The sequence below is a fragment of the Ornithodoros turicata genome, chromosome 2, assembly GCF_037126465.1.
Source record: "Ornithodoros turicata isolate Travis chromosome 2, ASM3712646v1, whole genome shotgun sequence".
Lineage (NCBI taxonomy): Eukaryota > Metazoa > Arthropoda > Arachnida > Ixodida > Argasidae > Ornithodoros > Ornithodoros turicata.
This window is the reverse complement of record NC_088202.1, coordinates 73450310-73464235: the sequence shown is the minus strand read 5'-3', so window position 1 is coordinate 73464235 and position 13926 is coordinate 73450310. Positions and strand designations below refer to the sequence as shown.

At 46.6% G+C, this 13926-nt stretch overlaps 2 protein-coding genes across 2 annotated transcripts; one reads left to right on the top strand and one right to left on the bottom strand.

The window, feature by feature from the left end:
* The first annotated feature begins 1163 nt into the window (after positions 1-1163).
* Positions 1164-2084, top strand: LOC135384769 (E3 ubiquitin-protein ligase MARCHF2-like). Its single transcript, XM_064613955.1, has one exon. It carries the CDS (start codon positions 1164-1166, stop codon positions 2082-2084), a length of 921 nt encoding a protein of 306 aa, XP_064470025.1.
* Positions 2085-12505: 10421 nt separating this feature from the next.
* LOC135383712 (uncharacterized) lies at positions 12506-13653 on the bottom strand. The gene has a single exon (XM_064613062.1). It carries the CDS (start codon positions 13414-13416, stop codon positions 12811-12813), a length of 606 nt encoding a protein of 201 aa, XP_064469132.1. The 5' UTR covers positions 13417-13653; the 3' UTR covers positions 12506-12810.
* Positions 13654-13926: the final 273 nt, after the last annotated feature.

Sequence of the window (13926 nt, the reverse complement as noted above, 5' to 3'; positions counted from 1 at the left end):
GGCGGACATATGCGACGTGTGCGACCTTTATGGGACGTACCTGGGATATTTCTGGTCTACTGGCTGTTTCGGCCTTCTTGGGGCTCTTCAGCAGTGCACAGGTGGGCAACGTTTCAGTGGGTGGCGTCAGAAGGTCACGTGGAACGTGATGTCCTTCCGTCGGGGTGAGAGACTCACCACTGAAAGCCCAGTGAAATACATATATAAAAGGGGGGAAGTAGCCAATGCTCCTTGGCTGCACGTAGTACATGCGTTTACTAGTCCCAAACGTCGCCACACCAGCACTGTACAGCTGTTTCGGCTTTCCTGGGGCTCTTCAGCAGTGCACAGGTGGGCAACGTTTGATTGGGTGGCGTCAGAAGGTCACGTGGAACGTGATGTCCTTCCGTCAGGGTGAGTGACTCACCCCTGAAAGTCCAGTAAAGTACACATAAAATGGGGAAAAGTAGCCAAAGCTCTTTGGCTGCACGTAAAACATGTGTTTACTAGTCCCAAACGTCGCCACACCAGCACTGTACAGCTGTGTCGGCCTTCTTGGGCCTCTTCAGCAGTGCGCAGGTGGACAACGAGCCCCCCCCCCCCCCCCCCGGAACTCCAAGGTCGCTTGTGAAAATAGAGCGCTCTTTAGTCATAGGTCGTACAATGATTATTCTCAGATGTCATGATAGGAACCTCTGACCACCCACACAGTGCGCAACGTCCGCCTCCAGAAAAAGATGTAGTAAGGCAAAGCCCGATTTAGGGACGAGCATGTGTCAACTGAATTATGTGCATGCTAAACGTTGCATATTATGAAGGCAAAAATGTTCCAAAAGCCGGGACTCATTGTAAGAAAATAAAGCTCAAACACACAACAACAAGGAAAACAAAATTTAATAACAAACGTTTCTTAAGTTATATGAAGTGTTAAAACGTTATTAAATGGTGTTTTCCTTGTTGTGTCAAGCCAGTGTTTGAGGTTTATTTTGTTGCATATTATGTCGTAATGGCTCCGAAGGGTAGTACTACAGCCTAAAGAGACGAAGACAAAAGCGAAGAATTGTTGTCATGCGCGAAAGAAGAAGGGGCCCGCGTGAACCTAATAGATTCGAGAAAGCAGAGGATTCGAGTGACACGGTTGAGGGCAGTCGGCAGGGGCAAGACACTACAGGTAGGCCCCGGGGATGACGACCGAGGGGCAGATCGAAAATGAGCACACCGCCCCCAACGAGACATCCGACAACCCGGATGAGTCGACGGGAATTGGCGAGGCCCCCATGTGCAGGATCTGCTTTCGCGGCGCTAACTCCGGATCGCTCCTGTCGCCCTGCAACTGCAAGGGATCTATCGGCCTCGTACACAGAGCGTGTCTGGAGGAGTGGCTGTCGGCGCGAAACACTACAGAGTGCTGTATATGCTCCTACCAGTTCGTCGTCGAGAAAAGGCCAAAAAGTGTTTGGGAATGGCTCACGGACTCATCTACTAGAGTTAATCGGTGGTACATCCTTGTCGACACAACGCTGTCTCTCTTCGGTGCCGCCATGCTCATCATATCCGCCTGGCTGTCAGCCGCAGAGATCGTTAGCGGAATCTCCTCCATGTCTGGGTGCGTGCTCATTCTTCTGATAGTTTTGCTGGCTGCAATGATTTGTTTCGTTGATATTTACCTTATGATCAAGCATCACAGAATTGCACTTAACCACTGGCGACAAGATAACTGGCACATGCACGTCGTTCTTCCGGATGATAACGTACCCCAAGAAACAACAACCGCTCAGCCTTCTTCTTCAGAGACAGCAACGGCAACTGTCGTGGCGTCAGTAGGTGAATCTCCATCCACCGCCCTTGTTGAGGCTGCTGCAAGTGCTGCCGTTAACGCTTCGTCTACCACTCTCGTAGAGGTTCCCGCCGAGACCCCTGTCCCTGCCGAGGCTCATTCCCACGTTGACACTACATCCGATGTGAATCCCGAGGCTCTGCACACCAAACATTCCAGTAGTTCTTCTACGCCGCCCGCAACGCAAATCGGCAGCAGCAAATCAGCCACTGATGAGCCTAGAGATCAAGGCAGTAGTTCGGAGTTGAGGAAGCGAAAGCTCTCCTGAAGTGCTCATCAACAGTACTGGCACATAAATTGAGTTCTTCATGCGGCTTTTCAGGCACAACTGAACGCTGTTTGTAAACAGACGCCTTCCTATTTCCTCACTGGCGGCAAACCAGGCTTCGTGCGAAGTTGGAACACTTTGAATGTGCCATTGTTGTTGCTATCGAACATCTAAATCTGGCTATTTTTGAAGCTGTTAACTGAAGCAAAGAGGGCTTGATATGTCCCGTTGAGGTTGTTAGGTAACGTGGGTTCCTAATGAATATATTCTAGAGAAGTTAATGAAATATTTTATTTGGATATTGTCTGTCTTCTTGCCCAGGGAGACTAACAGGGCACAGTGGCAAAGACTGATGATGAGCTAAGGAGGCTACATATATACTCCACAGCGGTCGTAGCATCGGTAAACAGGAGAAACAGACTAGCTATAATGCTTAATCGTCGACTAAAACAGCTATTCCCACAGCAGGGATGAAGTGAAGCAATTTCTCTCTTGTGGCTCAAGGAACTTTGTAGCGTTGAGCTCACCTCACATATGCATCTATGTGTATGACTAGGTAAGTAGTAAGCGTGGTGCTATTTGTTCGTCTCATAAAAATGCGCAGAGGTGCTCAGCACATCTGGTCATCACGTACTTGCTAGTCACTTGACATTGACTTGCATTGACATTGGTCAGGCAGTTTGGGTATACTACATTTCGGTGTGTACAGCTTAAACAAACAGCTCAGACCCAAACCCAATCTGGGAGGCTGTGCTTGCTGATTGTCGCGAAAACTCGAGAAAAGTAAGCGAAACGCGCTTATTGGTCAGTAGAGTGCACGGTACTCCCCGCTGTCCAATAAGCGCGTTCGAAGCCTGCCTTGACGCGTCAAGTTATCTCGACAATCCGCTAGCATAGCCTTCACTTAAATGTTTTCGCTACCGTCAAAAGGCAATCTGGTCATCTGACCTTGGCCTGAGCTCCGGAATTACACCACTGCGTTATACCTTGCTCAGTTTGCTATGTCTTTCGTATACGGTTTGAGTCCCTTCTCGGTTTCTTCAGCAAAATTAAAGTGGACAACGTAGTATTGGGCGCGGAAGCCATTCGCAGCAGGTGAGCGAGAATATTCGGATATTTCGAATACCGAAGCGAATGTGGGATTCCGTCTTCGAATTTCGACACGAAGCGATGTCCCTAGTAGCGGTGTAATTACAAAGCTCCGAAGTTGCACTGGAGACCCCAAAACGCAAGAACAGAGGGCATAAAACAAAGCGTACTGCTTCATGCGAAGATCCGCATGCATATATCACGTATGCCATATGGCCGTGTAAATGCTGCGTGTGTGGGTTCGCTTCGGCTACATAACTACCCGTTTGTGTTCAATTACTGTTCGCAGAGGGGTAGAGCTGAGCGTCCTCAGATGGGACTGTGCTTTCAGCTTCAGGCTTTTTTGTGCTCCTGCTTGTAATTGTGCTGCCCATCATGAAGGCAACATTGATTACAATATTTTCCGGTGTATAACGGGCGCGTTATAAGGTAAAAAAGTGATCTGAAGAAGTCCTGCGCGTTATACACGGAAATATTTTTCTGCAGAGTTCATTTTCAGGTCGGTGACGTAAACATTCTATAGCCTCTTCCATGGTGTGCCCGGCTTGACGCTTTAAAAACTGATGGGGTAGGAAAGTGCTTCAGTCTTCCGTCAGAATCACAGCGTATGATGCCTCCGAAATCCCGAAGAAGCTATATGAGGCTATGATTGAGAGGGGACGCGAAACCGAAAGCGGAGAGGAGACTGAAGTATATTATGACACCGAATCTGTTGCACCAGAGTTTAACGGCTTTGTCTAGATGTGTTTCAAATAAAGCATAGGGGTGCGCATTATAGACGAGTGCGCGTTATACACCGGAAAATACGGTATATTCGTGTTAGGTTTTGAGCCTGCAATAACGAACAGGTGACAGTCTCTTCCTCTCCTATATCGTGTGTGCAACTTAGAAGAACGTATCTCAAGCCCCCTGTCGCCATCCACGTGGCACATTCCTACCTGTACACCACTTGACCTTGTCGGAAGCTTCACTGCGGCCAAAGAGGAAGCACTATAAAGCTGGATATATAAGATCGTTTTATAGATACAACCATCTTCGGCTTCTCAGTCTGCAATGAGGGCGCAATACACAAACTCAGTTCGAGGTGCTACTATTAGCCTACTCAACTTCCTGCCACAAATTGTTGCTCTGCTGCTCTCAGTTATTAGTGACCCGAAAAGGCACATACACAGGGAAGTATGCCACCGGTTCGTTGAAAGTGTAGTCACGACGACTTAAGAAACAAACAGCAAACGAGAGCAAGAAGGTACCGATGTGAGAGCGACTGTGAAGCACGCCGTGAGGGAAATGTTTCGTGCGATCCTTACAGAGAGCGGTATAGTTGCGAGGTATAGAGGAAGATGTACACAAGGGAGATAAACTAGATAAACCGTGCGGTGACCTTATGGAAGGCTGTATTGTTTTCCGTCCTCTGAACAAGGAACCCTAGCTGATCCACGGCTCGTGTTGATCCTGCACAGCGTGCATCGGCGATGGTAAAGGATCAGCGACGAAAAAAAAAAAAGATATATATATATAAAACAGTGGAGGGGTGGATGCCTGGCGAATATCATTTTTGCATCGAATGTCTTCCGCAGAACTGCACCCCTGACCTGTGTGGAGAGGCATAATTTGATTACAGATCGGTTTGCCTGTTATATACTTGTATTGAGTTCGTTGCACTTGCATCACAAATAGTCGTGAAAAAAAATATTAAGGATTGGTTTACGTAGTTTTTTTTATTCGCTCTCTTAAGAATTAATCGCTAGTCTCGTCATCTACGCAGAGATTGGTGCACCAACTGCCCTACGAAGTTTGATCATCTGCTATACTGTGCGCCACCTTAGGCGTTTGGGACACTTTGTACTATATTCATTTACAGGAGTGGTAGGGCAAGACAGCTTCGCACTTGCTGCTTGACGATATCCGGCATGTAACCAGTCCAGACGCATTTGTTCAACTTTTTGTACGTGTGAAGGCGTTGAGGCACAAAACGTGAAAGGGCTTCCCAAAGGCACGGAGGTGGACATGGTGGACATCTCGTCAGCCACTTTATTATACATGTTACATGTTGCGCTCATATAAAGGAACCTATATTGGCCTTGTAAGTTAGTAGCCAACGTGTTTTTGACGTTCCGCTTATTATGCTCACGTGAGTCAGTGTTCTTTCTCATCAAGAAGAGGGGACTAGAGTCACTAAGGTTGCGTTCGTTTATTCGACTCGAACAACTCGAGAGCCGAGAGAGTAGACTCTTGGTGGGCGAAAATGCCACGGCGCGGCTCTCATGACGTCGCCCACGTGACACTAACTCCCGTTCTAAAATTCGACGATTCAACACTAGAGGTGCTCAAGAGTCGATTCGCAGCGACTCTCCTTTCGAGGTGGGTCGCAAGAGTCGATGACGTGCGATGACTCTCATACGTCACGACTCCGACTCGCGGGTCGCGCGAGTTTAATAAACGAACACACCCTAAATAAGCTACGCTTCAGAGTATCGACAGTGAGGCAAAAGGCCGCCATGTTGTTTCCGTTTGATCTCCAGGGCCATTCACGGAGCGCTCTTCGAAGGGTGTGTTCGTTTATTAAACTCGCGCGACCCGCGAGTCGGAGTCGTGACGTATGAGAGCCATCGTACGTCATCGACTCTAGCGACCCACCTCGAAAGGAGAGTCGCTGCGAGTCGACTCTTGAGCACCTCTAGTGTTGAATCGTCGAATTTTAGAACGGGAGTTAGTGTCACGTGGGCGACGTCATGAGAGCCGCGCCGCGGCATTTTCGCCCACCAAGAGTCTACTCTCTCGGCTCTCGAGTTGTTCGAGTCGAATAAACGAACGCAACCGAAGTGTTGTCTTCTTCCACTGCCGAACTTCATCTTCATCCATTTCTACTGCCGAAGTAGAGGTGAGGCTGGAGGTCAAACGAAAACAGCATGGCGACTCCAGCTCGCCCTTTTGCCTCAATGTCGATACTCTGAAGCGTAGCTTATTTAGTGACTCTAGAGGGGACCAACGGCTGTATTGCAGTCCGCATTACCAGTCGCAAGAGGCGAACGGTAGTTGAATGTATCACGAACCGGCACAGTTCGAACTGATATTCCGGAGCGTAGTCACCATTGTCTGCGTGGCTTGCAATTACATTTGGAGCCCTTGTCTTCATTCCGCCGAGTTCCTGTTATTTGACCGTCCCTCAAAACACATATAAATCGTTATCACTATTTCATGGCATTGACCAGCGAGTCTATCACGTCGCAAGCTATGAAAAAGAAAAGAAAGATCGGGTGGGGGTGAGGGAGAAGGACGTTGCTTTTGCTCGATAAAGAGAGGTCCCTTGCATACGAGGCATCGTCGAAAAACATCTCTGCAACAAAGCAGTCCAACAAGCAAGTGATGAGTGGCAGCAACATTTCCTCGTTGTCCTTGCGATATTCTTTCGTGGCGACGATCTTTCTGTTAGGTGTTAGTATAACGACGTTAACGGTGGCACGGTTTTTTCGCAACCATTCGAAGAATTGAGGAAAACAGGAAATATTGTAGAAATTTGATGGCGTATGCAATCACGTTTCTTCTTTTCGTGCATATGCATCGCCATACAAGTGCAGCACTGGTTCTCGCAGGCGTTGCGCCGAATCCACAACTGCGGCTGCTTTCCAATTACCGCCACGCTGTGCCAGATAACCAACATCGCACTGGATTACTAAGCCCAGCGTCGAGCAAAAAAATAATAATTATATCTACAGTGCGAGCAAAGCAGAGAGCGTTCAATATCCACAAATGCTGCACCCTGTCCTGGAGGATATCGCATTCGAAAAGTAAAGAGTGGAAAGGCCAGGTCCTAAGGAACCTTTTTTAACTGGTAACATCCATCACCACATAGGACTATTGTGCACACTTTGTAGTCATTTCTTTATCCTTGTATCAGCTAGACTAGCAGGAGGAAGTGAACTTATACTACGACAGAATGCCCTGATTTCCTACGTTGACTTTGATCGGCACGCGAGCTTCAGGAAAGTGCAACCGAAACACGCACCTACAACGTGCACATGCCTTTGAAGTCGGTCGCGACCTTTGCTTTACAACAATTCATCTTAGGCGTAAAGTAGTCCAAATAACCCGACTCCGATTGTGCAGCGTAGCACATTTAAGGTGAAATGCGCGAGTAAAAGTATTGCGCAAGATAATACAGCTCGTGGTAAGCGATCACCATTATGCAGCTACGCCTTTCTTTTTATTTTGTCCTGATAGCAGGTGTAGATGAATTCGCTATCTTCGAAACATCGAGCTCACAATGAAAATAACGATCACATGAAGTGGAGCAATGTCGTTTCCGTATGCACATGCCGTAAAGAACCGGTTGTTCACCAGGTACCGTCCTCCAGCCTCGGGTGTGTCGGAGATCGGCTTTGTCACGTATACGGCCGGCTCCAACGTCGAATTATCTCGTCGACACTAGCTCGAAGTTAAACTGTAGGGAAATCACCAACAGGGATGTCCGTGCACAACTTGGTTGTAGCATCTCATTAGTGCCAAGATTACCGATGCAGCAGCATAAACACTTACAGCAAACACGACACGAAGACAAAGAAATGTGAACTGACAGAGTCTGCGTAACAAAGCTCGCTCTTGTTCGCGTCCGTTGTTTCAATTCACGCTGAAAAGCCGATCGGCGATTGAGGAACGCACTCGTGTGCAGCTCAGATGTGCTCAGCACGACTGACATTAAAAGAAAGCTACGAGGAAATGTGTTTTGTTTTTCGAACGCCGTTCTTCCACACGTTTCCTCACAATTTGCTGTGGAATTTTCCAGAACAGTGTCGATGCAGAGATATACTAGGCTTCCTGTACAAGGCAACACTTTCCAGCTCTAGTAGTTGCCGTAAACCAAACGAAAACCTACGTCTCGCTCCAGCTCCGAAGCACGCGAGCGAATCGTGAACGACACGATACTTGCGATATTTCTCTATAGATATTTGGTGAGTGTTTTCCTAGATGCAGACTTGTACGTATCTTGAGTACGTACTCAAAATACAGTATTTTAAATACTTTTTCCGGTATTTTGGTACTCTACTCAATACTTTTTTGCGACACGTATTTTTAATGTATTTAAAATACTTTTTTCGGTATTTGCTACTCAGTACTCAAAATACTATCCTTCGATAGTATCCTTCGTCGTCAAGCCATATCCAGCACGCTTCCCGCCGTGCCGAGATTTTCAGCTCACTGGAATTTAACCCCCTTTTTCTTCGTTTCTTTTTTTCGAGAATTCGCGAATCTGTCATTTAACCTCTTGTACAATAGGCTGGTCCCAGGCCTGGCCTTGCTTCTCAATAGCCAGCTTCGTCAGAAAACCGTTCCTATTCATATTGCCAGGTGAATCACCAGGGGATTAGGTACAAGATAATCCCGGCATATATTTCCTTGGTCATCAAAGCAATAAACACGTGCCAGAGGTTGAAAGACCCGAACCGACATACAGGAGGGATTACGAAGTTTTGGGTCAGAACATATCAACAAAGTTTACTTGGGTTCACCGAAGTTCACCGAACATTACTTGATACCAAGACGTTGCAAATGAAAAATATGCATGGTTGATGAAGTTTATTCCTTTCATTTGTAAGGCCACGTTAAGAATACGCGTTTCCCTTACTGCTAATACTAAAGTACTTTAAATATTATCTTTAATACTTCTTAGAGTATTTAGTACTCTACTCAAATTACTTTCAGTTTTGAGTATTTTGTACTCTATTTTAAATACTTTTTCCGTAGAGTATTTAGTATCTTATTTTAAATACTTTTGCGCAGTATTTTGTACAAGTCTGCCTAGATGTTATACATTGTACTGGAACGACGGAGAACGAAACGCATGGGTGTCTCTACTACAGTCCCGTCTTTCTGGAGAGACCTGACCTGACCTAACCTAACCAAACAGAAAAGTTGCGGAACAGTAGGTGTTGCATTGGGAGCATCATAGCGGGATCTCTACAAAACTGGGAAAGCGCGCAACGTTTTGTCAGCAACATACAGAATAAAGGGTTAAGCACATCGGTCTACCATCTTGCAGTCCAATCCATTTTAGTTGGTTTGCAAAAAAAGAAAAGGAGAGAAGAAAAGAAGTAAAACGAAGAAAATTGACAAAACGGAGCATGTTCCGCTCCTACTATTTCGGCAGTAAGCTGCGATTAAACTGTTCTTTGCGAACAGGGGCCTGCTGAATAATTCCGTGCGAGTTCTACCGCATACCAACGTGTTCATAAGTTGCCACGTTCTAGAATAAAAGAGGTGAGCCACCGTCACAAATAAGATGCATTACACGGTTTCTTCAAGCACGATGCATGATAGATGTCTTGTCATGTCTACGCGCAGTCTTCTTCAGTGCTTCATGGCTAATCTGTTGCGTTTGCAATAGATGCATAGAATATAATTCAATTTGAGCGTGTTTCGAGCTGCATATGAGTTCCCGCGCATCTCTGCATCTTCGCGACCGTTTACAGCAAACTCGAAATAACGCAGGCGGAAATGTATGCGTACAGAAGAGGTGTCGCACGATCGTACCGTTAACCTGTCGCTGTCACGCGTTCATGTTGTTGCATTGGCGCAACTCCGCTACGCGTAGTCGTTTTTCTATGTCGTCTGGTTATTTGGCACGAGCATTGGCCTGTTCTCCAGTCTTCAATAGAAGATTTGGCCCCGAGCTTTGATATCGTATTTTCCTCGACATGTTTAAAAACTGCAATGTTTTTTTACGTATTTTGAACGACGTAGTTTACGCATTAAACTCGACACTTTCCGTAGTGGCATACGGCATAATCCAGGTGGGATTAGAAAGCGGTTTGAATTTTTCGTTCGGTTTGCAAGGACCAATGACCCCCTCTCTCTCCTTAGTCCATTTACTCATCTTTACGAATTTGGAGCCCACTCGAACTTCCCAAATACGCCGATCGTCATCCTTCCGACGGGGGTGATAAACAGCGATCATAGCAGACATGAACATGATAGGGGATTGCAGTATCAACATAGCGGCCCTCAAAGCTCTCTTCACCTTTCTGGATACCACAGGACTTCGATCCTTATTGTGGAGGGGTTCATTATTTCAGTCCCCGTATAACCACCAGCAATGGGGTAGAGTATCGCCCTGGCGATGAACCTCCCCATTCATCATCTCGAAATAAAGTTGTTGTTAGCGGACGGAGGAAAGTTCAATAGATCGGTTTCGGTTCTTCACTGCCACTGGCATAGGGGGAGTGACATGTGCGCGCGCAGGTGTGGAAAAGGCAAGCAGCGCTAGAGAGCGAGGTATCTGCTTGCGGGGTATGGAAATCAAAAAGAAGCACACATTAGGTAGTTTTAACATATCGGAAGCATTCCACGGAAACAAAACAAAAAACAGAGCTTTCAAATCCAAGACCAGCAACGTGATGTCAGCCACTGCAAAGGAACCAGGTGCTTGGCGTACCCTGTTTATGGAACTGTTATCGTAAAGACGTTCCTATCTGCTAAATCTCTTGCAATCCTTCTAATGCTTCCTAAACCTCCCTACTGAACAGGCGCCGCGATAACTAATCAAACGACAGTGGGCAGCGTGACGCCACGTCAGGTGTGGATTGCAGATGTGGAGGCCAATACGGCATTAAGAGATCATGTCTTTAATAACCTTGAAGGAGAGATGAGATGCGGGCCAGCTGGTTGGCTGTACATGATGGCAGGGGACCCCGAGACAAGGAAAAGACGTATGAAGGGCCGTTGTTGTCCTAGACACGTATGCACGTCTCTTCTTTGCTTTGGAGTTCCCTTCCGGTCTCTTTGGTACACTACCAAACGCGCACGAAATGCAACAGCATTGCAGCATGGACGAAGGGCAGTCCCTGCGCTGCGACGAGGGATGGTCAAAGTACCTCAAAATTGTACTTAAAGTAAGTACCTGGCATGAGTACTTCAAGAAGAGTACAAAGTATCCAATTCCGAATGTACTTCAAATAAAGTACAAAGTACCAGGCAAAGCACCTCCAGTACTCATCAAGTCACTGCCAATTTAATTTGTACACTACGTCATGCTTTTTTTAGCAAAACTTTAGCCAGCATTCTTGGCAAATGCATTGAAGCCATAGAGTCCTACTGGTTAAGTCCTAACCCGTGAACATGAACTGAACCAGATGGCATAATTTGCAGTTACATGAGGCAATCATTCAGCTGTGCTGTGATTATGCAAAAAAAAAAAAGTATTACACCCTGATTAATCAAATATCACCCGCCTAGTGTGGTGTTCAGGTACTAATCTATAATGAGGGTATAACAGGCTAGGAAATCTCAGGGGGGAAAAGAGTGAAGCCAACAGGATTTATACATTTCTGGGCATCCCTTGCTGCTTTTTGAAATACAGCATGTCTAAAAATATATGAAGAAAATAAAAAAGGATGAAGCACAATATAAGCCTTCATTTCTATATGTCTCTGATCTGCAGCAATGTAATCCATATGTGACCAACTTAAGAAATCGTAAAATGTAAAAATGAAAGCATGTGTGTCTTTCAGACTGTTATTTTACTTCATCATGTAATCCAACCACATATTGTGATATTGAATGATTATTAGACGAAGGAAACAATATGAAAGAAGCACTATAGACCCATGCATTGGGAGAACTGAAATGACAATTGACCAACTGATCGGGCTACTGGTTGCAGTGTCACAATATATGCGTGTCTTTGTATTTCATTCGCTTAACAAACATAGGAGCATGGGTACTTTTCAAGATTTCAAATAGACACTTTTGATACTTTTTTGTGATTTTTTATCTGGAGTCCAAGACTGGGTACTTGATGGGAAAGTACTGGGAAAAGTACACTTTGAAATGTACTGAAAGTAAAGTACCCACAAATGTACTTCAAGTACTGCCCATTGCTGCGGCGACCGTACATGATTTGCGTGCGGCGCAACCGCAAGTCGTACCATAGTTTGATCATAAAAGGCTCTGCTAGACCTGTCGTCCAGACGACGTGGGCGACATCACGTGAGATGCGCTGTGCTGTAAGGTTTTTCCCTGGGTTTTGTGGCAGACTTCCCCAAAGAATGACGACACAGTTCCCCCTGAAGTCAGCCCACGACGCACAACAAACCACTCCTCCCCCATTCCTCCCTGCTGTCCTCTCTCCATCTGTCCACGTCTGTACGGTTGTTTCGGGGCGCTAACACGGAATTAAAAGAAAGCACACATTAGAGAGTTTTAGCACATCGGATGCGTTCCACAGAAACAAAACAAAAACAACGTCAGCAAAAGTGGCTAACAGCTGCCGCTGAGAATCGCAACACCTTCCGTGGTCGTCTGTAGTTTTTTCAATAATTGAAACCCATGCCGCCACATGATCGTACTGTACAGCTTTATAGTGCATCAACCTGTCATTAGTACTGACAGAACTACGCACAAGAAACGATGAAACTCGTACGCGTACTTGCGAGCCCGCAGAAAAAGTCAATCAACGTGAAACAAAGGAGAAAACAAAGCACCAAACAGCCAAACGAGGAAACCTATTTACACTACAGGGTATTTACACATTAACGCTTCACGTATCCTGTCACTCAAGTCTCACTCACCACGCACATGATGGACACCACAAACATACAGAATTTAAGAACGCATGAAGAGCCGAATTCTCCGAGCGTAAAATCTACGCTTCCGAATCCTCTGGCATTGAATCCTTTTCTTCTTCTCTCCGCAAGTCAATTGCAAACTTTTTGGTGTACAGCTCCCTCGTTTTGGTGGTCTTCACCATCTGACTGAACTCCCTGAACGCCGCCGCCAGTGTCAACGTTAACCGCTTCGCCATCAACTTACTTTCGCAGACGAACACGTGACATTTGAACGGATGATCCTGCTGGAGCGCCGTTGGACACTCTTTCACCACTATCATTGCCACAACCTTTGTGTAAGTCACATCCTGCACTCCGTATGAAATGCATTCGATAGGGAACGCCATAGTCCACGCCGCCTTGTCCGGCCTTGCTCGAAGCTCGGCGACGGTAACGGCTTTGTCATTCACTTCAAGCTTCAGCATCGGGACGTCTATGGTCCCACTCCTAGCTCCGGACACAAGGTCGTCAACCGCTGCACGCGTATGCTTCAGACCCCAAAGTCCGGAAGCATCCTGGACGCCGAGATACTTGACGATGAAACACCCGGGTAGCTTGATGCCGTCTACGTCGACGGTATCCATGGTGCTTTTTCTTGGTCTACTGCGTGCGCCGTTCGTTTTGTTCGCTCTCACAAAGAACATCTGCTCCTCGCGTTTCCTGCCGGCTCGGCAGTTCCCTAGCGCTTCCCCAGACCGAGGATTTTCATTCCCTGTCGTTACAGGTGTGTCGGACGTGACGGCCTCTATAGGTTGGTCCAGATTGGCGCGTGTGATGGCGAATTGAATTGCAGATGCGGGGAACTGTTCTTTTCAGGATGCTCTTACTTCCTTGCGTCAGGCTGATGCAACGGCAGTTTCGTAAACAGAAATGTTCGAGAAGCAATACTTCAAGCGGCCGGATACAGGAGATATCGCCGTGAACCGTTGCGATAGCGCCTCGCTTTCCCTATCAGTATATGCGTCTACGTCTTCAAATGCGGTTATCTCGAGATTCAGTATCCCGCTAGCGTGACCTGATTTGCATCCGTCTTGAATTCAATTACAACGCAGGTTGTGAACGTGCAGGGCGTCCGGAATAAGAACACATACGATGGTACGATATGCAAAAGAGTTCATTCTCACTGCGAGTAAACGTGGCTCAATGCAAGGAAT

Bases quoted from the DNA above. Each gene is read 5' to 3' on its own strand.
- LOC135383712 (XM_064613062.1), bottom strand. From the start codon at position 13,416: ATGTTCTTTGTGAGAGCGAACAAAACGAACGGCGCACGCAGTAGACCA.
- LOC135384769 (XM_064613955.1), top strand. From the start codon at position 1,164: ATGACGACCGAGGGGCAGATCGAAAATGAGCACACCGCCCCCAACGAG.